Consider the following 24,257-nt stretch of genomic DNA (forward strand, 5'->3'; position numbering starts at 1 on the left):
GGTGTCCCCAAACAGTAGTTGGTTACGTACGTCCGTAAGGTACCGTACCTTAATTACGGCAGCCAAGGCGGCACAATCAGCTTATCGGCGATAGACCGATAGCTAATTACTACTGCAACCTGAGTCCACTTTCCCTCGTCCAAACATTGTCAATTGTCATCATTCATCTGTCCTCCTGTTGCTTTGATTGATTTACAAGAGTCAGTTTCGTATTGTTTTCCACAGCGACCGACTGCCCTTGTCATGCTTTCACAAGCCGCTGCCCGACTCTGTTGCAGAGCTCGGGGACCAGCAACAAGAGCTCCTCCGGTAATTCGACGCTATCATGACGTCGCACAAAGCAAATTCTTGAAAGTATCAGAGGAGATTCGTGATGCGGTGGCTACAGGGAAGCCAGTAGTGGCACTGGAGTCTACGATCTATACACACGGTATGTCTGAGCCAACATGGCCATGAGTAGCAAGCGAGGCTAATACCAATGGTAGGCTTTCCATATCCCGAGAGTGTCGCTCTCGCCTCTTTGCTTGAATCCGTCGTTCGAGTCAATGGTGGAATTCCTGCCACAATCGGCATTCTCAATGGGGTTGCTAGGGTTGGCCTTGGTGCTGAGGAGCTCATTGAGCTAGCATCGACGGCAGAGAAAAAGAATGCCTTGAAGGTTTCGCGTAGGGACCTCGGTTATATATGCGGTCTGGTACAATGACTTTCAAATATGGGGATCTCAATTACTTGACTGACGTTTTTCAGGGAATGGCTGGTAGACGACTTCATGGAGGAACAACAGTTTCGGGAACAATGGTGCTTGCTCACTTGGCTGGTATCAAGGTGTTCGGGACAGGTGGTCTCGGTGGGTATACCGCTATGCTATGGTTTGCGTAGACTGACTGACCTAGGTGGTGTTCACCGTGGCGGGGAGTCGTCCATGGATATCTCGGGTACGTGAACCAATCTCACCTCGCGATGTGATTTCTAGCTGACCTGAGCGCGATGCAGCCGATTTGACTGAGCTGGGACGGACGCCTGTTGCTGTTGTCAGTTCCGGATGCAAGAGCTTTCTGGATATCCCGCGGACACTTGAGTTCCTAGAAACCGAGGGAGTCTGTGTTGGGACATTTGCCGATGGCCGTGAAGGCTCTGTGGACTTCCCTGCCTTTTTCACACGCGACAGTGGGATCAAGAGTCCCAGAGTAATCCGAGATGAAGCGGAAGCGGCTGCGATTATATGTAAGGCAGCCAGGCCTCTCTTCACTCAATTGGCCTATTCGTACTAACACAAAACAGACGCGCAATCGAAGCTTCCTGTAAACTCTGGTATCCATTTTGCCAATCCAGTGCCAGCGGAACAGTCGATCCCCAAAGGCGAAATGGACACGATAATAGAAGAGGCGATTCGCTTGGCTGAAGTCGAAGGCTACCGAGGAAGCGACAACACACCTTTCGTGCTTGCGAAAATCAAGGAGCTTAGTGGCGGAAAGAGTGTGATTGCCAACAGGGCCCTGGTCGAGGCCAACGTGAAGCGCGCAACCAAGGTGGCGGTTGAACTTGCCAGATTAGAGCAGGCCGATAGAGGCTCTGAAGGCCGGTGAGTTTACCATTTTGATGGTTATGTGATAAAAGATTACTGCGAAACTTAGAATGTCCCTAATGTTGCAGACACATGCCAGTAATCTCCGAGAGCGCAAGAGCTGACCAAGCAACTTCAGAGGCCGCGGTGGACCGTAAACCCCTAACTGAGAGTACAATTGAACAACTGGATAAGGCAGATGTCCTTGTTGCTGGCTCTCTTGCGATCGACCTGTCCTGCGATTATACCCCCTTTGCTAGCGAGAGCGACAAGGTCACACCCGTTCCTCACACATCAAATCCCGCGGTCATCGGGCAGAGCCTGGGCGGAGTAGGCCACAATGTTGCCATTGCGTCTCATTATCTTGGAAGCTCTGTCCTATTCTGCAGTGTAGTCGGGGATGATCTGAGTGGCCGTGCTGCGCTGTCCACGCTCAAGGAGGAGGGGCTCCCCACCACCGGCGTACAAGTCCTGCCTGCCTCGTCTGGAGCGCGCACGGCACAATATATCGCCATCAACGATGCGAAGCGCGACCTCGTTGTGGCTATGGCTGACATGGGCATCATGGAGCTGCCGGAGCACATGCTTGATTTTGACGAGTTCTGGGAGCCCCTGATCCGCCGCACGCAGCCTCAGTGGGTGGTCGTGGATGCGAACTGGAGTCCGGCGGTTTTTGCCAGATGGATTGCCGTTGCTAAGCAGCACGGTGCGCGGGTCGCCTTCGAGCCAGTCTCCACGGCGAAGTCTCGCCGTCTGTTCTCCGAGAGTTCCGAGGTGGATGCAGCAATTGGACCGGCCGGGGCTGTCCCCAACAACGGCATCAGTCTCGCCGCTCCTAATCAGTACGAGCTCACAGCCATGTACACGACAGCCCGCGAATCAGGGCTGTTCGAGTCCGAAGGCTGGTGGCGCATCATTGACGCCATGGGAATGTCCGCGTCTGGCTCGCGAGACCGCCTCGTTGCAATGACGACTGCCGAGCTGGTGGATCAGGGAATTCCACAGCAGAGCATCCAACTACTTCCCTTTATTCCGTGCATCATCACGAAATTGGGCGCTCGGGGGGTTCTGGTGACCCAACTGCTGCGTCCTGGAGATGCTCGTCTCACATCTACTGATTCGGCGCCGCATATCCTCTCTCGCGCCTCGCCTACAGATGAGCTGATCGGGGGTGTGTATATGCGGCTTTTCCCTTCGGCGGGAATCCTGGCGGATGGGGAGATTGTGAGTGTCAACGGTGCGGGGGACACGCTGCTGGGCGCGGTTGTTGCTGGGCTTGCAAGGGGGTCAGGGAAATCGGTCGAGGAGGTCATTCCTCTAGCGCAGGAGGCTAGTCTGAGGACATTGAAGAGTCCTGGGGGTGTGAGCAGGGATCTTGTTGGCCTGCGATCATTGATGGATGCCTTATAACAGTGTCATGTCACAGATATCGATATAGATGACTTCATACCCGAGCCTTGACTCGTGCGCGACTTGTACTCTCCACGGTCTAATCACTACTACTCTCTACCCATTCAGGACCCTCTCCACCCCTTCCACACCAACAACAGGCAACCTTTCCACATCCTCTCTGCCCTCCCTCGTCTTGCCGGTCCCGCGGAAACCCCCCGGCACGAGAGCCGGATCCAACAACCCAATCTGCACCAGCACACTCGCCTGGTCCCAGTAGATATTCTGCCGGGAGAGCTTGCCCGCGCGGAAACTGGCCGTCATCACGAGGACAATCTTCACGTCGCGGTCCGTGGGCGGTACCCGCGGGAGCAACCAGGGTATTTCCTCGGTATGGCGGAACGCAAGCAGGATCTCGTCGACGATGCGGTCCGGACCGACGGTGCGAGAAAGCAAGCGGATGTGCTGAGATGGGGGCCCGGTGGGGAAGAACGCTGTCGCGTAGAAGGTTGAAATCGAACGCTCATCGCTTCCTGTTTCATCGATGCGGTAAGCACACAGCACACACCGCGTGTCCGGGTGAATCAGAAGGTGACAATGACAATGACAATGACACATACCCCCAACCATGGTCGGAACACAATTCACCAGCGGGGTCTCGTCAATCTGCCTGTCTAGACTGTTAGGATCCCCGCTCCCAATCATCATCTTCGGCGTCTTGGCGGCGTGCTGCTCCGCCTCGGCGTGACGGTTCGCATCGAAGAGCAGATTCCGCCAGTATTCCTCCCAGATGGTCTCGACGTCGGGCGTCTTCCAGCTCCCGCCGGGCCACCCGAATCCGCGCTTGAGGCAATCCAGCGCTCGGCTCCAGGCGAGTCGGGAGCTGATCCGGTCGTAGGTCGGACTCGGGTGCTCTGCGAAGCCCGGTTCGGACTCTGGGTAGAAGAAGAGGTGGCATCTGTGGCGCTTTTTGCTGGGGTGGACGCTGTAGTCATCCCAGAAGGAGGAGCTTTGATGGCCTGCTAGGTGGATCTGAATGGGGAGGAGGGAGAGGGATGAGTGGCATGAGGAGGTGGATGTTGATGTGGTGGAGGGCGGAAGAAGACATGGCGGGGATCTGTTGATCTGGTCTGAGTCTCCCTTGCAGGTTCTTTCAAAGGGTCCTCGGGGGTAGTAGGTGACTAGAGCGCACAATCTGGGAAGAGGATTGGTAGCTGTTGTGGACTGGTGGTGCGATGCGAGGAGCAGAAAGGCCGGCCGGTGATATGCTGGTTTTCATGAGCAATTGGCTCCAACCTAGACAATAGACGCCGAGTTCGAAAGGCTGGAGCTGGACATACCAACGACGGCGTATCTTTCCCCGGGCTCGAGATCATCCTCCCTCTCGTGCAACAAGTTCTCCAGATCCTTGCGATCTCTCTCAACATCTTCGTTCCCACCCAGAAATGGCAAATACTCCACCTCGAACCCTTCGCCTTGGAAGCGCGCGATTATGCTCGAGTCGAAATCATGCGTGTCAGACGTTACATAGAGACGTCGCGGAGATGCGTCCTGTTCATCCTTGCGCCTGTCGGTGCTGGAGAAACTTGGGGACCTGGGCGACTGAAGAGGTGTCGCGCTGGAGCTGCTGCTGCGACGCCGTCGAGAGAGATGCTGGCGCAGTCTATCCATTTTGCCTGGGAATGAGCCAGCTATCCCTTGGGAATATCTCAATGCTGATAATGATACCAAATTTGACCTTTTGAAAATTAGCACAGTACTAGCTTAATGACTTTCGACATATACTCACTGGCTGGGATATACATATGTATATACCGATCATTTATCACCGCTCTAGCTACACTCAATGCATTTCCACACAAGCCAACATAGGAATATGCCGAATGACATAAGTTAAGACTCTTGGGGTTTCTGTATCCCCATGAACTGGTTTGCTCGCATTCCCCCTGTACTCCATACATTCCTCGGCGCCAACACCGCTCTGACGTCGACGATTATTGGCACCGACGGCACGATCCAGTCAGTGTGTTCCAGACAGGCTTCAGGCTCCATCGAGTCAATCGAGGATCCATTCTCGAACCATACGTTGTAACAAGGGGTCTCCGAGCGCATCCGCGTCTTTACCTCGTAATCTCGTCGCTGGTGATAGGCTATAGGGCCGATCGCCTGGTTAGTGAATTGCGCACGTGGACGTGAGTCTACAGCCAAACAACAGTTTATAGGTATATACAATCATCACGTCTATAACCTAATCTCCTATCGGGAATGATAGAAAAAGCTCAGAATGTCACCAACCACCTCCGCTGCTCCCTCACCGCATCCGAACACTCCTTCTCGTCCCCATCAAGATAACATTCGTAAGCCTTGCGCTGCAGACTCTTCCGCGCAACCTCGCAGTCGACCCGGATATCCTCGACCAACGCCTCAAGCGACACGTAATCGTACTCCGGGCGAATATACCCCAGAATAAGCAGCTTCAGCTGCGTCCCGTAGAAGTCAGGCAATTTGTGGAATTTCACCTGTCCCGCTGCTCCCGCCCCTTCTGCCGTGGGCGACGGCGATGAGAGCGGTGGCATGATGTGGATTTCCTATAGCTATTAGCATTGGCATTGCCCCCTCCCCGTCCCATAACAGACTATACAATCTCCTCAAAGACACACAGCACAAAATGGCAGCAGGGGAAAGGGACGTACAATCGACTTCGTCTTATTCTTGTAGAACGGGTTATACCCGATACTCAGCACAGCAGGCAGAATAGCCGCTGCGGCTGTCGACGAGCCCTGGCCCTCCTGGTACTGGAACTTGGCTGGATCAAGCGCAACAACGCCATAGTACACCCCGACCTGGAGATCGGGATACTCCGACAGTCCCTCGGCGGGGATGTTGGCCGTCGGGATGCCCAGCTATTGACCGTTAGCTTCGGCCTCTTCGACGGTATAATGGAAGAGGTGTGTATATCCAGTGGAAAGGGCCCTACCTCTTTACTTCCCCGTCCAAACCCCTTGATCACGGGTCCGGACAGACGCACTGGATATGGGGGTTCGGGACCGCTGTCTGGCCCCGCGACGGGATCCCGAGGTCCATCCGGTCGCATTGCGAGGTTGTCCTGATGCTGTTGTTCGGCTGTCTCGATTTCGCTATCTTCTCTTGGGTCTCCCTTGCTGGAAAAGAGGGAGTCGGGCAGGGATTACTTTGTATGACTTGATGGAAACTGGTCGAAAACATTGCGGAAGATGCTCGTATTGCTGTGAAGACCCGACGCGGGGTAAGATCATGACGATGGTGGTCAAATATCATTGGTTCGATTAGTATTTTACAGTCCTTGTAATGTACGGGAGTCCTCATGGGAGTAGGTAATCATCCTGACAACTGGAAGGATTCAGATGCTGTAGAATTTCTCCAAGATCATGGATCCTCTTCTTTACGGATTTGAGATGACGAAATGGACTTGGAGAGGCTTCAAATAGCCTATTACTAACGTCGTAGATTTGTTCATCCTCTCCATATGCCAGAGATAATCACTGTTGACACACCATCTTCCTCGCCAGACGGACAGGTAGGATAGAAAAAAAACAAGGATAAATATATACTTGAATGCGATGTTCAAGTCATTCACATGCATCCGGCAGGAGAGAAAAGTCTCAGGATGCGGTGCCGGACAGGCAGAAACAAATATGTTCAGACTGGCCCAGTAAGACACATTGGAGACAGTAGAACCCTCATAAGACAGCTTCGAAAAGAATCGACAATCGTACACTTCAAAGAAGAAAGTTATGTACCAATGCAACAGCCCTGTTCGAGGGCGGAACAATGAACAACATTAATCACAGTCGAACGCGGTTGAACTTTTGATCCATCCGAGGGTATGAGATAAAACAAATAAACAAGATGATCAATAACACATTCAAAGCATTAAAGGGACATCCGTGTACGAACCACCGACAAGGTGATCGAATCATATGCACGGTAAGAACTGTAATCGAAATCAGTATACATCGAGTTGTCAGGGTCCTCGAGAAACTTACATTCATCACAATAAGCATTGGAATGTCAAATACGTCTCTTTTCACTGTCCAGCAGTAGGCGCATTCGACCTTGCCATCCTTGAAACCCAACTGATTCATCCCGGCCTCGCCGGCGATCCCGCCTTTGCGCAGGTGATTATTCCACCTCTGGTTGTCATCAGACTGTGCGAGCTCCATATCCTCCTTAGTCTTGTACTTGAGCAACTTGCATGTCGTCATGACGCTGCCGCGGGAGTCGCCAAAGGCAAGTCGAGCAAAGTCCTCGTAAAATTCCACCACGCTGTCGTCATCTAACAATTCAGCAAGGAATACAGGCTGCGGACGTCCGGGAGTGGCATTTTCCAGCGTAGAACTTCGAGGCGTAAAGCTGCCGCGGGATGTGGTGCCAGACTGGGGAATCGATGAGCCTCCGGTGTTGACATTGAGATTCGGCTCCTTGCCCAGCAACACATCCTTCTTCCATCCGGTGAGAATGCTAAACTCCTTGCCGACCGCTGCAATCTCGCCGGTACGTCTGCAGACGATGGTCGGCGTCCCACACGCGTTGATAAAGTCCTCGTACTCCCAGAGTGTCCGCTGGAAGCACTTCTCCATGAAGATCAAATCATCCCGGTTGAGCGTCTTGGTCGTGGCAATAAACGATGGGCGGATCGACGCTAATGCTTTCGCAATCTGCAAGGTCTTTTGCGGGGAAAAGCGCCGTTGGATAAAGGCCGTCAAATTATGGAAGCGGTTCGTATAGGCATACGGCTCTTTCACGTTCTCATACACAGTCGACGGGTTCCGTTGACGTCGTTTGATTCCCAATTGCAAGCTCTGATGCTTCAGGCTTGGCGTCGTGATCGCCGGCCGTTGTCCGCTGGCAGTTAAGCCGTTTGACTTATTCGCGACCGCATTGCTCAACGCATTATCATCATACCCGCTGTTAATATGAGGGCTCGTTGTCGCACTGGGGCTGGAGAAACTGGCCGGTCCGCTCTCGATGGCAAAAGCATGTGGCGCATCAGACTTGGACATGTGCATCATGCCGCCCTGGGGATAAACGCCGCCAACACCCAGATGCCCTTGATTCGGAGCCTGGCTATTCGGCCATTCATTCAGGAGCGGGTCGTTGCCAAACATGAAAGGTTGCTGGTTCCCAGGACTCTCCCCGAAGCCGGGGCCACCGGTGATGGGTGTCGTAGAGTATTGCGCGGAGCCACTGCGGCCCATCGATCCTCGCTGGGTGGCGGAATCACTGGGAGAGTCACCAGCACCGGTCGCCATATGGCCGAGCATCCCAAATTCCAAAGCACCGTAGCGATTCTCAAAGTTCATGCTAGAAAGGTCAAAGTTGAAGAGCGCAGGGTCACTTGGGTCAAAGAATGGTCCGGCGAGGGGATTCTGACTCTGGTTGGTGGCGCCTGATACGGTCGTGTTGGGTGGCTGTGGGTTCACCGAGGACGACAAGCTATTACTTCGAGCTGTCGGAGTAGACTTCATGTTGAAGGTCGGGGAAACGGGAGATTGCGAAGGGAAAGAACTCTGTGCCAAGGGGGTATCTTGATAGACACTGTACGAGTTCGATTGAGGCGTGGGATAGTAATTGGACCCCGAATTCTGCTGAGAGTTTGTATTGACCGTATTGGCGCCATTTCGAGAAAAGGGCAAATTGTTTCGCATCGCGTTGTTGTTGTTGTTGTTGTTGTTGTTGTTGTAGAAATTTCCACCAACTCCAGGCATCAACGCTCCATCCGGCGCATCGTGCAGGTATTTAGCCTTCTTCCGTACACCGTCATGGCACGCATCCTGAAGACCCCGTTTGATACAGCGCTGACACGGTCTCTCGTCACCTAAGAGGCAATTTCTCTATCAGTTGGGTCGTTCCATGCAGGAGGCAGGGTTAAATGCGCGCGCGAAGAAGCGAGCAGGAATATCAAACTCAGAAAAGCAGAAAGGTTACACAAGCGTACCGCAAGTCAAATGCGCCCGTTGACAAGCGAAGCAAGCCCTCCTTGCCTTCTTCCTTCGTGGTCTTGACGGATCCTTTGCATTGGCCGATTTCGGGGCATTCTCAGTAGCGCCGTTGGTCTTATGCTTCGTTTGCTCCGTGCGATTGCCCACGTCGGCGGTATCCTGATCGTCTCCACCATGACCATGATCGCCAGCCGGAGCTGCAGCGCGCTCCTTATCATCCATCTTCATGTCGACATTAATAACCTCGAGACAAACGGGGTTATCGGTTGGGGTTCTTGTCGTGTGGGCGTCACACTGCGGCGAGGGAAGGACGTCACGTCAATAGCCGTCGGCTACCGCCTGTCACCTCTGGTGCTTCTTTCTCCGTTACCAGGCTAATGTAATTCTTCGATAATAGGCGGACTGCGACCGAAACACTGCTTTAGGGTATCCAGATTGACGGCTGAAACTTTTACGCTCGGCCTTTTTAATCCGGATAAACGATGTACCACATGGGAACCGCTGTCGTCTCGAAGTCGAGGGATGTGGATGGGGCGAGCGGCAAACCGACTACCGGAGCACAGGAAAGACCTTGGATACTTGGGACAGTGAACCGAGGCGCAGGCCACGACGCGAAACCGCGGTCAGGACAGTCCGACAATGATATGAACACAATCACGCGGACGTGATAGAATGATAATAATAATAATACGGGATGACTGTGCGGCTGAAGTATGTAAAGAACTCGAACGGGTGGAGCGTACAGTAAGTAAAGACTTGCCGGGGCTGCGGGGAAAAGATGACTCGGGAGGTTCGAGTTGAGTTCACTTTCAGATGCTGCGGGTAGATTCCATGGAGAAGATGTAAGATTGAGGCGAGAGCAGCACTCGCGATTAAAGGACCTTGGGGATATAGAAAATCAGGGCAGAGAGGAGGAGGAGTGGAGAGGGAAGTGATCAGATGCGAAAAGAGAAAAAAAGTAAAAATCGAAAACGCGGGGGATTGAAAGCACGGAAAAATGGACAGGGGAGAGAAATTATTATTATAGAGAGAAAAAGGCACGACGGGGAAGTGTCCAATTTCAAGGAATAATTGTAACTCGAATACCAATAGTGATAGTAACAGAAAACCTGGTGGCTTTTGGCTATGCGTGGGAACTCAGTCCGTCCGTCCACCAGGTTAGCCAACACGAGTCGCGTGTCCAGACTCGCAGACAAGAAAGTATAACTGCTCGGATCAAATGAGGGATTTTGATATAATTTGCAGTATCAGAAGCAGGTAAGAAATCATGCAGATAGATAGTCAGCCAGAACCTTTACAGGTCGACTCGAAGCTAGTATATTATTCTTTCCTAAGGAGGCCTGAGGCCTGAGAAATGAGGATAGTCTCTCAGGCAGAAAGTCAGGTACGTCCTGCTTTGTTTCAGTTTCAGCCTTACCACGTTGAAAGCAATTGTCATTCATTATTCCATCTACCCGATGGATTATATTCTCGAGTCCTGCAGATGTCATCATACCATGGGTCCAGAAAAACAGACAGAGGCAATTGCCGCATATATGAAACCTGATATGACCTGGAAGGCTAATCTCACATGCGTAGATCAACATCCAGACAGACAGCAATGAAGCTTGTGATCATACGGAGTATCAACCTGGTTCAAGCCTCAGGCACCTCCACTATCTTATCCCACGTGCTGCTCTATCTGAATCTCGATCATAGACTCATACTCGGTACTCGCTGGAGACTACTCCGTACCTAAGGTAAAATATCTAATCCTCGTCTCTCTTCATAACAATCGAGCACACAAACCTCAATCATCAATCCCTCAAACCCAACAACAAAACAAAACCCAATCCCATTTCTATGAGTCATTTTACGTACAGCAATGCCCTCGAGCTTCCCAAAATTACGCAAGGGTAATTCCGGAATGCCGCCAAGTTCCCCGTGATCACCCGACCATCAACAGCCTGCTCAGCTTCGGGGAATGCTTCGGTAAAGAGACTTTTCCTGTATATCCCTGCTGGATTTTTTATCCTGGATCATTCAGGCACCGTCATTGCTCTGAATGGAGCTATATCTTCGGCACCAGAATGCTGTTGTGGAAGATTGTCTACCTAGATAGATAGTTACTGCGCCGCGGAGGTAAGGTAATGCGCGGGAAAGGGCCGATGTCTAGCTTTGGTCTGGCTTGGCCTGGATTCGATTGCTTGGTAATGAACAAGGGTTCGTCTGGCCAGGTCAGTTAGGGATCAACTATGAGAATAGAGCAGCTTGCTGGTCCTCTGCTGTATATGGCCGATCGCTTGTCATACTTGGGTAGATACCTGAGAGCTTGTCTGTAGGTTGTTTAGATGAGCCATTCTGTTCGTCCTGTTGATTCTATGCATTAGGTATATTATGTACGTGTATGTCTGCATGGATGCATGCGTCTATTTTTAGATGTACAATCCTTGCCAGGTCAAAACTTTTAGCATGAAAGCAGCAAGCAATTTGCTCAGTCGCAGTATGTCTGAGGCACCATGACAATCTATGATATCTCCATACGCATCGAAAACAAAGTTGATGGTCTATCGCGTAGCAAATCGACTCTTCTTTCTGATACGGCTGCCATATCGGAAGAATATGTACCTGTTTTGTAGACCATAGTCAGCGAAAGATTCTATAGGTCAAGCCTTGCTATATTCATCATGGCTGTGAAAGCCCAGCAGCATCTTCAGGGTCTGGCAAATGCGGCAAGAATACCGCAGAGCCTAACCAGTTGCCGCTATTGCGGCTGACAGCTGCAAGCTTATGCAAGGAGGCTGGAGCATGGATCAAACAGAGTAAAATCACAAGTAGGAACCTCAGAAAGTCTCTGGCCTTCAAAGTGCGGAGGAAAATAGAAGAATACTCACGGAAATGGTGACATGACAAGCGTCAGAAAGGCCAGCAGCGATGTCGCCCAATGATAACCAAGGTTATTGTACACTGCATTTGAAGAATCAGCAGTGACCAGGGATTTGATGAAGCACAGGCATTGCAGTTCGTAACAACAGGTCAGCTGAGTGGGACTCTACCACCGTGGCCGGTTTAGACCGTTCTCCTGACCTGTTGCTTCGGCTCGACTTCGTCGGATGACCGCAGGTGCATAGACAGGAAATTCGCAGCCAAAGCCAGGAAGAGAATGCTTACTTTGGATACCGAACAAGGGAAAGATACCGCCAAAGGTCGAGCGAGCAAAACTGTTCGCTGCCAGAGCGCTCGCTGCGTAAGTTGGATAGGCATCCACCAGAAAAGTGAATACGCCCGAGTATACGAGGATGGTCCTATTCGTGCAACAAAACAATTAGCGTCGGGTTATACTCAGCTTATCGGCGCTGCTGGGATTGCAATCAAGTATGAGGGTCAGCCCTATTGCAAACTTACCCGGCTCCGAAGAACGCACTGCCAATTAGGGGTACAATCCAGTGCACATGAGGAAAGATGGTCCAAGCAAATATGAACAGTCCTATTGTGACGAGCGGACCTCCAAGGATTGCTGCATCAGAAGAAAACAAATATTAGCAAGGTTTGTGCTTGCTCAATATGCGGATAACCTAGTCACCAGGAATATACGCACCTGGCGGTAGCCGCCATTCGGGCTGGAAGTCATCTGGTCTCCCAACAGCTTTTTCGTGATTCTTTTCCAGACGAACGTAGACTCGACGCCAGAGAGGATCAGATAGGATGGCAAAGACCATGCCGACAAAGAGACCAAGGAACGAGAGACCTCTCTGCCATAGCTCGAAGCCGTATACGTTGCCAAAGACGAGCTGGAAAGCACCAAAGAAAAGATAGAGGATACCCAGCAGGATGGCAGAGAATATACAGAGATTCAAACACATCGGCTCCAGCGCCAATAGAAGCCACGGCCGGTAAGTGGACCGCAGGACAGTGCGTGCTACCGAGCGGTTCATTCGTTCGATTGGAGCCTTCCACCTGTCGTCTCCCGTTTCTTTGCGCAGCTTTTGTGCCTTGCGTCGGAGGAGTCTAACCAAGTCAGGTCAGATGAACAAATGCCTTTAGATACGATACAGAAACCTGAGAGCACTCACACTGGGTGGTAGGTCTCCGGAACAAACAAGATAATCGAGACCAGAAGGACGCCGGACCAGATGAGAAGCACATAAAACGTCCAGCGCCTAAAGATATGATAGGCTTGTTAACGTAATGCTTTTCAACAAACTGAAAGACGAGCTCACCATGTCGTGAACTGGTTGATGAACCCGCCAACCCTGAAGATAAGTTGCTGTCAGTCCCTGTTACACAAGAGCGAGCTTCGACAGCGTCAAGGCCCGAGCTGAGACAATTCGAGGAGAACATACAGCGGGCCTACTTCTGGACCGATGAAAGGGGAAGCCGTGTATAGCATCATGGGGCCACTGAGTTCGTGGCGGTCAAACAAATCACCCACTGTACCACCCGCAACGCTGAGGAAAGCGCTGCCAGCAAGGCCGTTGAAGAAACGGCTCACGATCATAGTTTGGATGTTCTGCGCCACGGCACACGGGATCAACCATATCAGAAAGAAGGTAAACGAGACGATGTAAATCCACTTTCGACCATAAAACTATGGCATATCAGCAGCGGAACTCAGAGCCATGCAACAGTCAACAAACCTCCGACAAGGGCGCCAGAAACAACGGTCCAATTCCTACAACCAATTTCTGGTCAATTCCCGCTGAAACCATGCAAGTGAGACTCTTGAGCAGACTTACCCAAGCCCCAGATGAAGAAGGAAAGACCAAGAGTTGCTACGATTCGAGAACAGTCGAGCTCCTTCGTCAGCTGCTCGTAGGTGACGGTATACATGGACGAGGTGCAAGTGCTTGAAGCCGTACTGTCAGTATTGTCTATAGGCCTATGTTGCAGACTTGAGACTCACACGCAGAGAGAACCCATGGAGCAGATCACGACAATAAGCCATCGCCGGAGCTTGTTCATATTCCGGGGGTTCATCGGGTCATTGTCATCCCATCCGACAACAAACGCATCACCCTCCGCTGCTTCTCCCGGCTGGTTGGCTTTCTCTCCTGCCTCTTCGTCGGCAGTTTGACAGCTGTATCCATCGTTCAGAGACCAGCTGCGCTCAATGGTCGACGACGTAGTGCGCTGCAGTTTCTGTGATCGGTCGTTGTTTGTTGTGACAAACGCATTGATGGGTGCGAAAGTTCTATCCAACTCTTCGCCACTTGGTGTCTCTTGTTCTCGAGCTTCTTCCGCGCCATTCTCACTCGACGAATCCCCGTCGACAGGCGATTCGGGTTTTTCTGTTGTGGGAACAGAGTCGGTCTGCTGAGTTGTCGGCATCCTTTTTCAGATAGACTGGATCGAAAGATGGATGTCTCCATGCAATGATGCAATGACGCAATGATACCAGGTACGATCTTAATGCTCAACAACAGGACAAATAACGAAGGAACAGATTTCTATCAAGAGCAAGTACGCGAAAAGTGAGAGCGTTTTGCCGAAAATTAAAGATGAAAGTAGATCCCGAGAAGAGGCGTTCGGATAATCCGAGATCTGGCGCAGATGAAGGACACCACCAGACGACCGGTTTTCTTTGTCAAGGTGGACTCTAGAGCAGGTGTTGGAACGAGAAAAGATGAGCAGCTACAGATTAGTATATAAGGGCCAGTGAGTCAAGCAATTCCTAGCATTTTAGTGCCTCCTTAGGTCTGAATCCAGTCTCTCGGGCTTTGATGTCCGTCACATCTAGTTATCTAGCGTCATTCGACCACGGATGATTTCTCAGCATCATCGTCACAGGAAGCTAAGGTACCAACAGCCTACACTACTACTACCGTAACCTACTCGGCCTTATGGACCACAGCGGCTCGCAGCAAACTTACCTAGTCTGCCAGCATTATTATTGTTGTCTTGGCCCAGGAAACCAGTCCCAAGGAATTGAAGGTTCGAGAAATGCGATAAACCAGTCATCCAACCGAGAGAATATTATTGATAGACTATGATGATGATTATGACATGCTTTTGGCTCACTCCAGTTGCATACAGGTCATATTATCTGCCTCGTGGGAAAAATCGCCGAGTTCCACATACTACATCCTTGTTATCATGGTCTCAAGTGCTCGTATTTGATGTTGCAATTCTTTTGTTCTGGAAGCCCTCAAGCCACGCAACCAAGACTAGTTGCTTAGCAAGCATCATCAAAGAAACTCGGCAGGATTGCATGAGCAATGTCTCATCTCTTGATAAACATGACATATTATTTGGAATCCTTCTCTGCCAGCTACCTATGTATTAAGGCACTCCGTAGTGTTCGATAAAATACCTGCGTACTTCGTACCCATTGAATTCCTGCATAGAATAGTGTCATTACACACAATCTCTAAATCCTAAAGCTATCTACCCGTGATTCCATACAAACACTAGCCCAAATAATCCCAACAGAATAGCAATTGCAGCTCTGGATGAACCGCAAAAGAACCGATCAGTAGCCGCCTTTTCAGCTCCCAAAATCAAATCCCCGAAACACCATTAACTCATTTGAAGCAATACACAGAAGCAATTCTGCTGAGAAGGCAAACCAGCCTCAATACGAACAGACAGAAAAGAGAATAAAGAACAAACAATTCAACTGTACATGAGACAACGGCCATCGCAGATCGCAAAAGAGGAAAAGGTCATGTAAGACGCGCTTAGGCGGTCACCTCAGTGGGCTGGCTAGCAGACTCCCCGCTCGTATTCTCTTCCGCCCACGAGCCCCAGAGGGCACGCTTCCCACGGATCTTGATAGGACCGCCAACGGTGTCGGTACCCTGCTCAACCTTGACTGCGTCCTTGGTGGCCAGGACCAACACTTCGAAGAACATCTTGGTGGCATCGGCCTTGCTCGTTCTCTTCTCGGGTAACAAATCCTGGAACTTGACGCTCTTCTTTTGATCGGCGGCGGACTCGCCCAGGGCGTCGCGGAGAATGTGGACGGCGTGTTTGGTACCAACGGAGACCGGACCGCTATCCACAGGATGCACGATCGTATCATCCATCTCTTCCAGGGGGTGATGCACACCCTCATCGTCGCTCATGTGCAGTCCCTGCTCCTCCTCGTCTCCGGGAAACTCAATCTCCGACCGCTGGTGAAGGGTCGAGTCGAGACCAACTCCTTCGTCCACCGGCACGATGGCCTCCTCTTCGCCCAAGTCCAGAGCAGGAGCAGTGGCTGCGGCTACATCCATATCGGCGATGCCACTGTCGCGCTTCCTCTTCAATTCACCCGCCTTCTTGATGGCATCAAATGAAAGTAGATCACGGAGTTCGGGGGCCCAACCCCGTCCGCGGCCTGCGCCAAGGACATTGGAAACGAAGTCGCCATTCTTTTGCATGTTCATCAGTGTAAGAAGGACAGGATCCCGAGGCAAGAACGCTGCCGGTTTTAAGATTCCAGATCGATCTGCCTGTTGCTCTTTAATATGACTGGGCTTGAAGTCGATGGCCTCATCCAGATCCATGACCGGCATCACCTTTCGTCGCTTGGCGCGCTGTGCTTGTTGAACGGTAACGTCGTCTCCCTGTTCGCCATCTTCGTGCTCGCCGTCGGCGTACTCCTCCTCGTCTAGAATTCCTCGTCCTCCCTTCGACAACTTTAGATCTTCCGCCTCAAGTCTGTTGAGTTCTTCCTCAGAAAGTTCCGTCATTGCGGATTCAGAGTCGCGTTGCTGTCGGCGTTCTTCGGCTTCACGCGTGAGCTCCTCGTCGCCACCAATATCCATAGTATCATCGAAATTGAAGTTGTCCTGGGGGCCATCTTCGCCAAGATCCATCTTATCCAGAGGAGCGTCATCCTCACCGAGGTCCAGCTGCAAGTCAACATCGTTGAACTTGCCAGCATCACTGAGGAGGTCGTCTTCGAAGGGACGGGGAGCGGGAGCATCTCGGCCAACTTCCATGCTGAAATCACGGCCGATGTGGGTATCATCGTCATCGCCAAAATTTAAGTCCACCAATGTGTGGTCCTCCAAGCGTGGTGGTTCTTGAGAAACAGATCGTCGAAAGCTACTATCAGGTAGCAGCTGACTTCCAAAGTCCATTGAGTGTCCCTGCCGTTTGCCTTCTGGCTCCAGATTGAGAGTCTGAGATAGAAGCAAAGAGGAGTCCAAGTTCATAAACAAATCAGATTCGGTAAGCACATCAGGCAAAGTGATGCCGCCAGGAGCGACAACGGTAGACGTCAAATCATTGTTGTTGGTCAAACGGAACGCCTACAGCCGCGCATATCAGTAAAGCTTGACAAACATTGAAGAGAAAGGGTATTCAAGCTTACCATCTTAATCTTCATCAAAGCCTCGTTGCAGTCGTCCAAAAGATATCGGGCCTTTCTGCTGTAGATCCGAACCACTCCCAACAACAACTGACCACTAAGTCGCAGGGCCATCGGAGCCTGCCCTTGATCAACAATGGCATTCACACTGCTCTCAATATCCGACTGTAAAATATGAGATTTGGAAAGCTTGCGCTCGAGGTTGGCCGACAACCAGACGCGGGCCAGCGGCCCGGTCTTGGAGAGCAGAGTCTCGGAGTAGAACATGGTCAAACGATGTATGGATGGAAGACCAAATGGAAAATGCAATCAAATATCCAAAAAGATGCCCGCCTAGTGCGGGGTGATTTGTTTGGGAGGTCCCTGGCAACGAGGTTGATGACGCGCGGTATCCGAACAACACCAGAGGATCGGCGAGTGATTTCTTGTCCCTAAGGCGTCCAGAGAGGCAGGGAAAGATCTGAACCCGGAACAGTAACAGATCCAGTCGAGTATTAAAGCATTAATCGCGTACACTGCGATCGAAAACCAATCCCAACCAGGTGGGTACAGAGGGGGAAACACAAGCAAAAACGTAGGAGGAAGGGTGGTTGGTGTGGTGTGGTGTGATGGAAACAAGAGAGAAGTGCGAAAGGCGCGTCTGGCGGGCGGCGGGTGGAAGGTAAGGGTAAGGTACCTTAATGGGAGCCTGAGGTTTGCCCAGCCTCCTCCAGTCCTCCCAAAGAACTCGTCCCAGCAACGGAGCACGGGACTATGACAGCACAACGAGAAAGCACAGGCGTTGATTGGCTAAGCGGTGCGAGGTTCGAGTCACGTGTATGAAATACCTTACGTAATGGCATGAAGATCAGAGTGCATAATAATGAGCTATTCCGGATGCGGCATAACCGGAATAAATATTGATCCGCTGTCCTAGACCACATCAAAGCTCATCACGTGCTTGTCAACTATCTGTACAAGGCATTAGCAGCTCTGCACTTACGGAGCGAGCATTCCTGGATAATCCGGGGTTGATATAGATAAAAAAGATACCTGTTTCAGTTGTTTTCACCTTGATATTTTCAATGTACGTCCATGATTGACTCCACCGTGACCTGTCTAAATCCTCAGCTACGTACTAACCAATGACTCTGTGTCCAGACTCCAGACCCTCCCCTCTGCACGGCCCTTGTCTTGTTTCAACTTAGTTTCCCTTCCCTCCATCTTGATACCGCAGTCCGCCGCGCGTCTGAGAACGTGGCTTTTTGCATACTCTCCAGCCCTATCGGAGCATCAGAAGAAATTTGACACAATCCAATTTCTGCCAATTTTATCCTTTGATAACGGGATGATAAGGATTGCGAACCCGGTTTGAATGTGTTTCCTTGTTCTGACAGAGCATGAGAGATGTCAAGGTCCGCAACGCCTGCGCTACCTTTGCATAATGCCCAGGCTTCAAGACCATCATCAACAGCCCCTGTAACAGGTGTGCGGTCACCATCAGTAAGTGCTACTGCGTTGGAAAAAGCTTCTAATAACCCATTCGCAATTGAATGGGCCTCGTTCGACGGATTGAATTCTGACTCGAGTGGTCCGATAGACGTCCACATCAACATACTCCTTGTTAGGTCCTGAAGAAACCGCGGAACGCCTACAGACTTCTCTCCTCCATGGACTTACACCGGCAGAGGCAGAGATACGATTATTGCGAGATGGACCAAATGAATTGCCCCATGAAGAACCCGAGCCCTTGTGGCTTCGGTTTCTCAAGCAGTTCAAGGAGACACTAATCCTTCTCCTGTTGGCGTCCGCGGCCATCTCATTCTTCATGGGCAATTACGACGACGCCGTCAGCATTACCCTCGCTGTGACAATTGTGGTGACCGTCGGATTCGTTCAAGAGTATAGGTCTGAAAAATCCTTGGAGGCATTGAACCGTCTCGTGCCCCATCATGCACACCTCATCCGCGACATCCCCCCTTCGAACGTTCCTCTTGTGAACAAGTCCACGACCGCGGTTTTGGGGTCGGATATCGAATTGGAGGACCTTGCGAGCAAGAGCCCCAGCTCGGCATCGGCGGCTATTAAAGCTTCGAGTACCGTCCCGGCCAGCGAACTTGTCCCCGGTGATTTGGTTCTATTTACCACCGGCGACCGCATCCCGGCGGACATAAGAATAACTGTAGCTACTGATTTGACCATTGACGAGTCGAACTTGACTGGTGAGAACGAGCCTGTGGCTAAATACCCCGAGGCACTTCGCAGCACCAAGGCCGCAGTCTCCCACTCTCCCAAAATCGTTAGCCCTCCTCGGTCACCGTTCTATGACGCACCCGCCAGCGGCGCCGTTGGCGCTGATATACGGTTGAATGAACAACATAATATTGCATTCATGGGAACCCTCGTGCGCTCAGGGTACGGCCAGGGAATTGTCATTGGGACTGGTGCCAAGACAGAGTTTGGCAGCATTTCGGTGTCACTCCAGGAGATTGAGAGTCCGCGGACGCCACTACAGCTTTCAATGGATCGTCTGGGCCAGGAATTGAGCTATATCTCCTTTGGTGTAATTGCGTTAATTGTTGTGATCGGGTTAGTGCAGGGTCGAAAGCTCCTCGAGATGTTCACCATCGGTGTTTCTCTCGCGGTGGCTGCTATTCCGGAAGGACTTCCGATCATTGTGACCGTCACTCTCGCTCTGGGTGTGCTGCGGATGGCCAAGCGGGGAGCGATCATGCGGAGGCTTCCGAGCGTCGAGACCCTGGGGTCAGTGAACGTGGTGTGCAGTGACAAAACAGGCACTCTCACGCTTAACCACATGGCTGTCACCAAGATGTGGCATTTCGACTGCCCGGAACCATTCGAGGTTCACAATGATATCTCCTCTTTGACTCCGGGCCCTGCCGCCCGAACCGTTCTTCGAATTGGCAACATTGCCAATAATGCCCGACTTTGGCGGGTCAATGCAAATTCTCCCGCTAGCGCATCTTCAGCAGCTGTGCTCAGTTCTACTGTGGACCGCGCGTCTGGGGCCGTGAAGAGCCGATGGGTTGGCCAACCGACCGATGTCGCCATCTTGGACTTGCTAGACACTTTTGGCGAAGATGACCTTCGTGACCGCATCAGCAGGCGCGTGGCCGAAACACCCTTCAGTTCCGAGCGTAAATGGATGGGTGTCATCATTGGCAGTGGGCAGAACGATGCGCCATCCTTTGCCGGTGCCAACAACGTTGCCTATATCAAGGGTGCTCTGGAACAGGTCCTGACACGGTGTGATACTTACCTGACCAAGGATGGTCGCGAGGTCATCCTTGATGAGCCACGACGCAATATCGTGAGGCAGGCAGCAGAACACATGGCGTCTGAGGGGCTTAGAGTGCTGGCATTCGCTAGTGGGTCAGTCAGAGACACGCCCAGAGGAGGGAGGGTACTTGGCAGCAGGTCCGGTACTCCCCTGTCAAGCACAAGTCAGGGTGATGAGGATGATCGATACACCGGACTGGTTTTTGCTGGACTGGTTGGGATGAACGATCCTCCCCGAAAGGATGTCCACAAGTCCATCAGGCGTCTCATGGCGGGAGGGGTACGAGTCATCATGATCACAGGCGATGCAGAGACGACAGCGGTGGCGATTGCTAAGAAACTCGGGATGCCAGTAAGAGATTCTCCGGGGTCCAGGCCTGTTCTCAGCGGTCAGGACCTAGACCGTATGAGCACTGCGGACCTGGCACAAGCCATCTCGACGACCTCAATCTTCGCACGCACAAGCCCAGAACATAAAATGAAGATTGTACGCGCTCTGCAGTCCCGGGGCGACGTCGTGGCCATGACTGGCGACGGGGTGAACGATGCGCCGGCTTTGAAGAAGGCAGACATCGGCATTGCGATGGGCAAGTTGGGTACCGACGTCGCCAAGGAGGCCGCGGATATGATCCTGACGGACGATGACTTTTCCACCATTTTGCGTGCGATCGAGCAGGGCAAGGGCATTTTCTACAACATTCAGAACTTTATCACCTTCCAGCTCAGCACCAGTGTTGCTGCTCTCAGTCTTGTCTTGTTGAGTACCACGTTAGGTTTCAAAAACCCGCTGAACGCCATGCAAATCCTGTGGATCAGTGAGTTGCCCATGATTGTATGGATTTCGGTTTGACCTTGTTTACTGACTTTGTTCTCAGATATCCTTATGGATGGCCCACCAGCACAGTCCTTGGGCGTTGAGCCCGTCGACCCGTCCATCATGAATCGCCCACCGCGACCGAGAACAGCCCGGGTTCTCACGAGACCGTTGATTCAACGAGTACTTACGTCGGCCTTCATGATCATGCTGGGTACATTGGCGATCTATGTCTACGAGATGGGCGACGCCGACGATGTGTCCAACCCCGGGAAGCGCTCTCGCGTGGTGACTGCGCATGACACGACCATGACGTTCACCTGCTTTGTTCTTTTCGATATGTTCAACGCTTTGACTTGTCGCAGCGAGAGCAAATCCGTGCTTCGCGGCGAACTATCACTCTTCGGGAACAAGATGTTCAACTATGCAGTTCTGGGCTCCTTGTTCGGACAGGCTTGCGTGATTTATGTTCCGTTCTTCCAGCGCATTTTTCAGACTGAGCCTCTCAATGCCGCTCATCTGTTCAGGCTTCTGTGCATTTCAAGCACTGTGTTTTGGGTGGACGAGGGTCGAAAATACGTCAACGCTGTCAAGCGGCGAAGAGCTGTTGGGGTGGGGTACAGTGCCAATGTTTGATATAGGAATGACTGATGGACTGTGCATTCGATAGAGAGGAGGTTCTAGTGGCGGCGTTGTCTTGCTTTTCCTGGTAGTAATGATGAGGATGCACTGCATTTCTTGGACATGCATGAAATTATACATAATCTTATACCTTTATGATATCTATCACTTGTTCCAATGCAGCTACGACTGTCTAGATGTCTGAGCGAGTCAAGACGTCTGAGGAGCATGGCCAGGTCTATCCGATCTATCCAAGTCGTCAATTGTTTGCCAGAGGAGAGGAAAAGTGAAAAGGGAAGACAAAAAAAGAAGGATGCAAAAAGAATGACCTACGCAGGATTCGAACCTGCAATCTCTTGATCCGTAGTCAAGCGCCTTACCATTGGGCCAGCAGGCCAAGATTGTTGAAAAAGCCGACCATCTATTGTTACATGATTCAGAACCAAGCCAGCTCCGCTAAGTTCGCCGACCAGAGCATTGTACATGCATACCCTGCTTTGTCGAGTGTGGTGGTCTACTATATGTACCATGTATTATCAATGCAGGTCATTCATACTAGATGGAGACTCAATTAACTATGTATGTGTGGATGTGATGATTACTGAGCATGTACTCCGTACTCAACAAATAACCATTTCCCGAGGATGGATGTATATATATTTTGACGACCTGTTGGCAGACATATTTACTGATGTAAACCCACGTGCCCACCCCGGATATCCCCACGCGACCATGAGAATATCTAGATTCTCGAGTAAGAGTTCCTGAGTCGATCTATCGTTGATGTCAAAAGATCGACCTGGACGACTGTCGAATGCCAATAGAATCACCGCATTGCCGGCAGAAGTTGGTGATTTCGTAACAGATACTGCGGGTTACTCAATCAGAGGCTCCAGAGCCATGCTATCTAGGCCTAGCCCAGGTTCAATCACAGATTCCCAAGATAGTGTCCGTACGGAGCACCGCATATAGTTGAGTGGCTAAGTGGCTAGTGACCCCACTGTAAATATGCAGAGATCCTTATTTCGAGTTCATGAGTAGTGGCTATTGAATTGTCGAAATCTACAGGATTCCAGGTGGTAGTTACTGCGTGTAAGAACAGCCTGGCGGCTGACAGGAGATATCTGGATAGGACAGTATAATACTCCGTACACAGTATGGAATACCGTCGGGACCTGAACTAGAGCGATATCAACCGGAGCGTCAGGCACCAACTCCGGAGATAAATGTCAGCACAAGATATATCGGGCTCGTGTTCTTGACAAGCCATGTTTCAAGTCCGACAGTCCGACACTATGGCGCAGAGAGCTGCCAAGCCGATGCCCAATTTAACCAGATTAGAGATCCAATGACCGAAGAGTCGAGTATTGACTGCTGGTAAAAAGGCATTCGCCTGACCTGGCTAGTAGTTATCTAGGCCTAAGATCCCGAACCGAACGGCGCCAAGCCGGAGGAACTACAGATAAGGGCATGCTGGGCATGAAGCTTGGGTTCCTGAAATGCCCGAACGAGACCCGGGAAAATGAGGGAAGGCTAGCAGGAACCGACCGGGGTCGGTTTAGGCCGAGCTGTCATTGGTCAAGCTTCTCGTTATCAGTGCTATGGGGCTCATTCAGCTGCAGCCATACCCGATCCGGAGATAGTGGGCCCCACATACCCGGCAGGTGGCGTCCAGGACCTTATCGGGACCTCACAGCCAATCGATCTGCTTATCAGGGTGAGCGAAAGATGACTTGAGAGAAACAGCAACTGATAAAGGAACCCGCATTCTCGTTCCGGATCAACTCGAAACTTGAAACTCTCATGATGGTAAGTTAGGTATCTGTGCCATGGGTACGAGCCATTGCCTGGTTGGAGTTTGTATGGGGGCCTGTACTGTGGAGGTGACAGGGATGGTATCTCTTCATATCATCAACTCTTTGCTGGAGTACGACTATCAAAGGCACCTATCTATCTATCTATCGCGGAATGCGTCGGCGGATGTGTTATGATCTTGAGAGATAGCTGGCAGTACTACAGTCTCACTGCACTGGAAAGCATGTCGTTGTTCTATCTAGCATAAATAAGTGTAAGAACCCAGCAGTCAATGCGGTTTTGAGGTTGTACAACAACATACAGTCGGACACTGCTCCGCTATCCACACTGTCAGCCTGAACGTGAACCCACAAAACTACCTGCCAATGCTCGAGGCCAAGAGGAATACTTACCCCCCAGCATGGAAAAAGCAATGAAAGGATGATTGGGGGTGGAGGAGTCCATCCTATCTATCTATCATCTGGTCGTTGATGATTGCTTCCCTATCCATCAGGCCAAGATGATGACCACTGTCCATGG

The 24,257-nt window shown here is 51.4% G+C and overlaps 6 protein-coding genes across 6 annotated transcripts; 2 read left to right on the forward strand and 4 right to left on the reverse strand.

Moving 5' to 3' along the window:
* Positions 1-243: 243 nt before the first annotated feature.
* On the forward strand, positions 244-2,974 carry CDV56_104668 (pseudouridine-5'-phosphate glycosidase/carbohydrate kinase family protein; the record flags this gene model as incomplete). Its single annotated transcript, XM_026758287.1, has 7 exons — positions 244-430; positions 486-694; positions 748-847; positions 894-935; positions 994-1,224; positions 1,282-1,582; positions 1,654-2,974. The coding sequence occupies 7 exons, from the start codon at positions 244-246 to the stop codon at positions 2,972-2,974; spliced, it is 2,391 nt and encodes a 796-aa protein (XP_026616033.1).
* Positions 2,975-3,070: 96 nt separating this feature from the next.
* On the reverse strand, positions 3,071-4,624 carry CDV56_104907 (dienelactone hydrolase; the record flags this gene model as incomplete). Its single annotated transcript, XM_026758526.1, has 4 exons — positions 3,071-3,486; positions 3,574-3,926; positions 4,146-4,221; positions 4,294-4,624. 4 exons carry the CDS (start codon positions 4,622-4,624, stop codon positions 3,071-3,073), a joined length of 1,176 nt encoding a protein of 391 aa, XP_026616034.1.
* Positions 4,625-5,232: 608 nt separating this feature from the next.
* On the reverse strand, positions 5,233-9,162 carry CDV56_105081 (uncharacterized protein; the record flags this gene model as incomplete). Its single annotated transcript, XM_026758700.1, has 5 exons — positions 5,233-5,541; positions 5,647-5,856; positions 5,931-6,059; positions 6,979-8,810; positions 8,931-9,162. 5 exons carry the CDS (start codon positions 9,160-9,162, stop codon positions 5,233-5,235), a joined length of 2,712 nt encoding a protein of 903 aa, XP_026616035.1.
* Positions 9,163-11,965: 2,803 nt separating this feature from the next.
* CDV56_105606 (MFS transporter) lies at positions 11,966-14,241 on the reverse strand (the record flags this gene model as incomplete). The annotated part of the gene is made up of 9 exons (XM_026759225.1): positions 11,966-12,218; positions 12,319-12,430; positions 12,512-12,921; positions 12,987-13,073; positions 13,134-13,166; positions 13,257-13,501; positions 13,551-13,585; positions 13,650-13,759; positions 13,817-14,241. 9 exons carry the CDS (start codon positions 14,239-14,241, stop codon positions 11,966-11,968), a joined length of 1,710 nt encoding a protein of 569 aa, XP_026616036.1.
* Positions 14,242-15,590: 1,349 nt separating this feature from the next.
* CDV56_105877 (kleisin alpha) lies at positions 15,591-17,476 on the reverse strand (the record flags this gene model as incomplete). The annotated part of the gene is made up of 2 exons (XM_026759496.1): positions 15,591-17,150; positions 17,213-17,476. The coding sequence occupies 2 exons, from the start codon at positions 17,474-17,476 to the stop codon at positions 15,591-15,593; spliced, it is 1,824 nt and encodes a 607-aa protein (XP_026616037.1).
* Positions 17,477-18,595: 1,119 nt separating this feature from the next.
* Positions 18,596-21,938, forward strand: pmr1 (Ca(2+)/Mn(2+)-transporting P-type ATPase PMR1; the record flags this gene model as incomplete). The annotated part of the gene is made up of 3 exons (XM_026759700.1): positions 18,596-18,691; positions 18,789-21,303; positions 21,364-21,938. The coding sequence occupies 3 exons, from the start codon at positions 18,596-18,598 to the stop codon at positions 21,936-21,938; spliced, it is 3,186 nt and encodes a 1,061-aa protein (XP_026616038.1).
* Between the last annotated feature and the right edge of the window lie 2,319 nt (positions 21,939-24,257).

This window comes from Aspergillus thermomutatus (assembly GCF_002237265.1).
Source record: "Aspergillus thermomutatus strain HMR AF 39 chromosome Unknown NODE_51, whole genome shotgun sequence".
NCBI lineage: Eukaryota > Fungi > Ascomycota > Eurotiomycetes > Eurotiales > Aspergillaceae > Aspergillus > Aspergillus thermomutatus.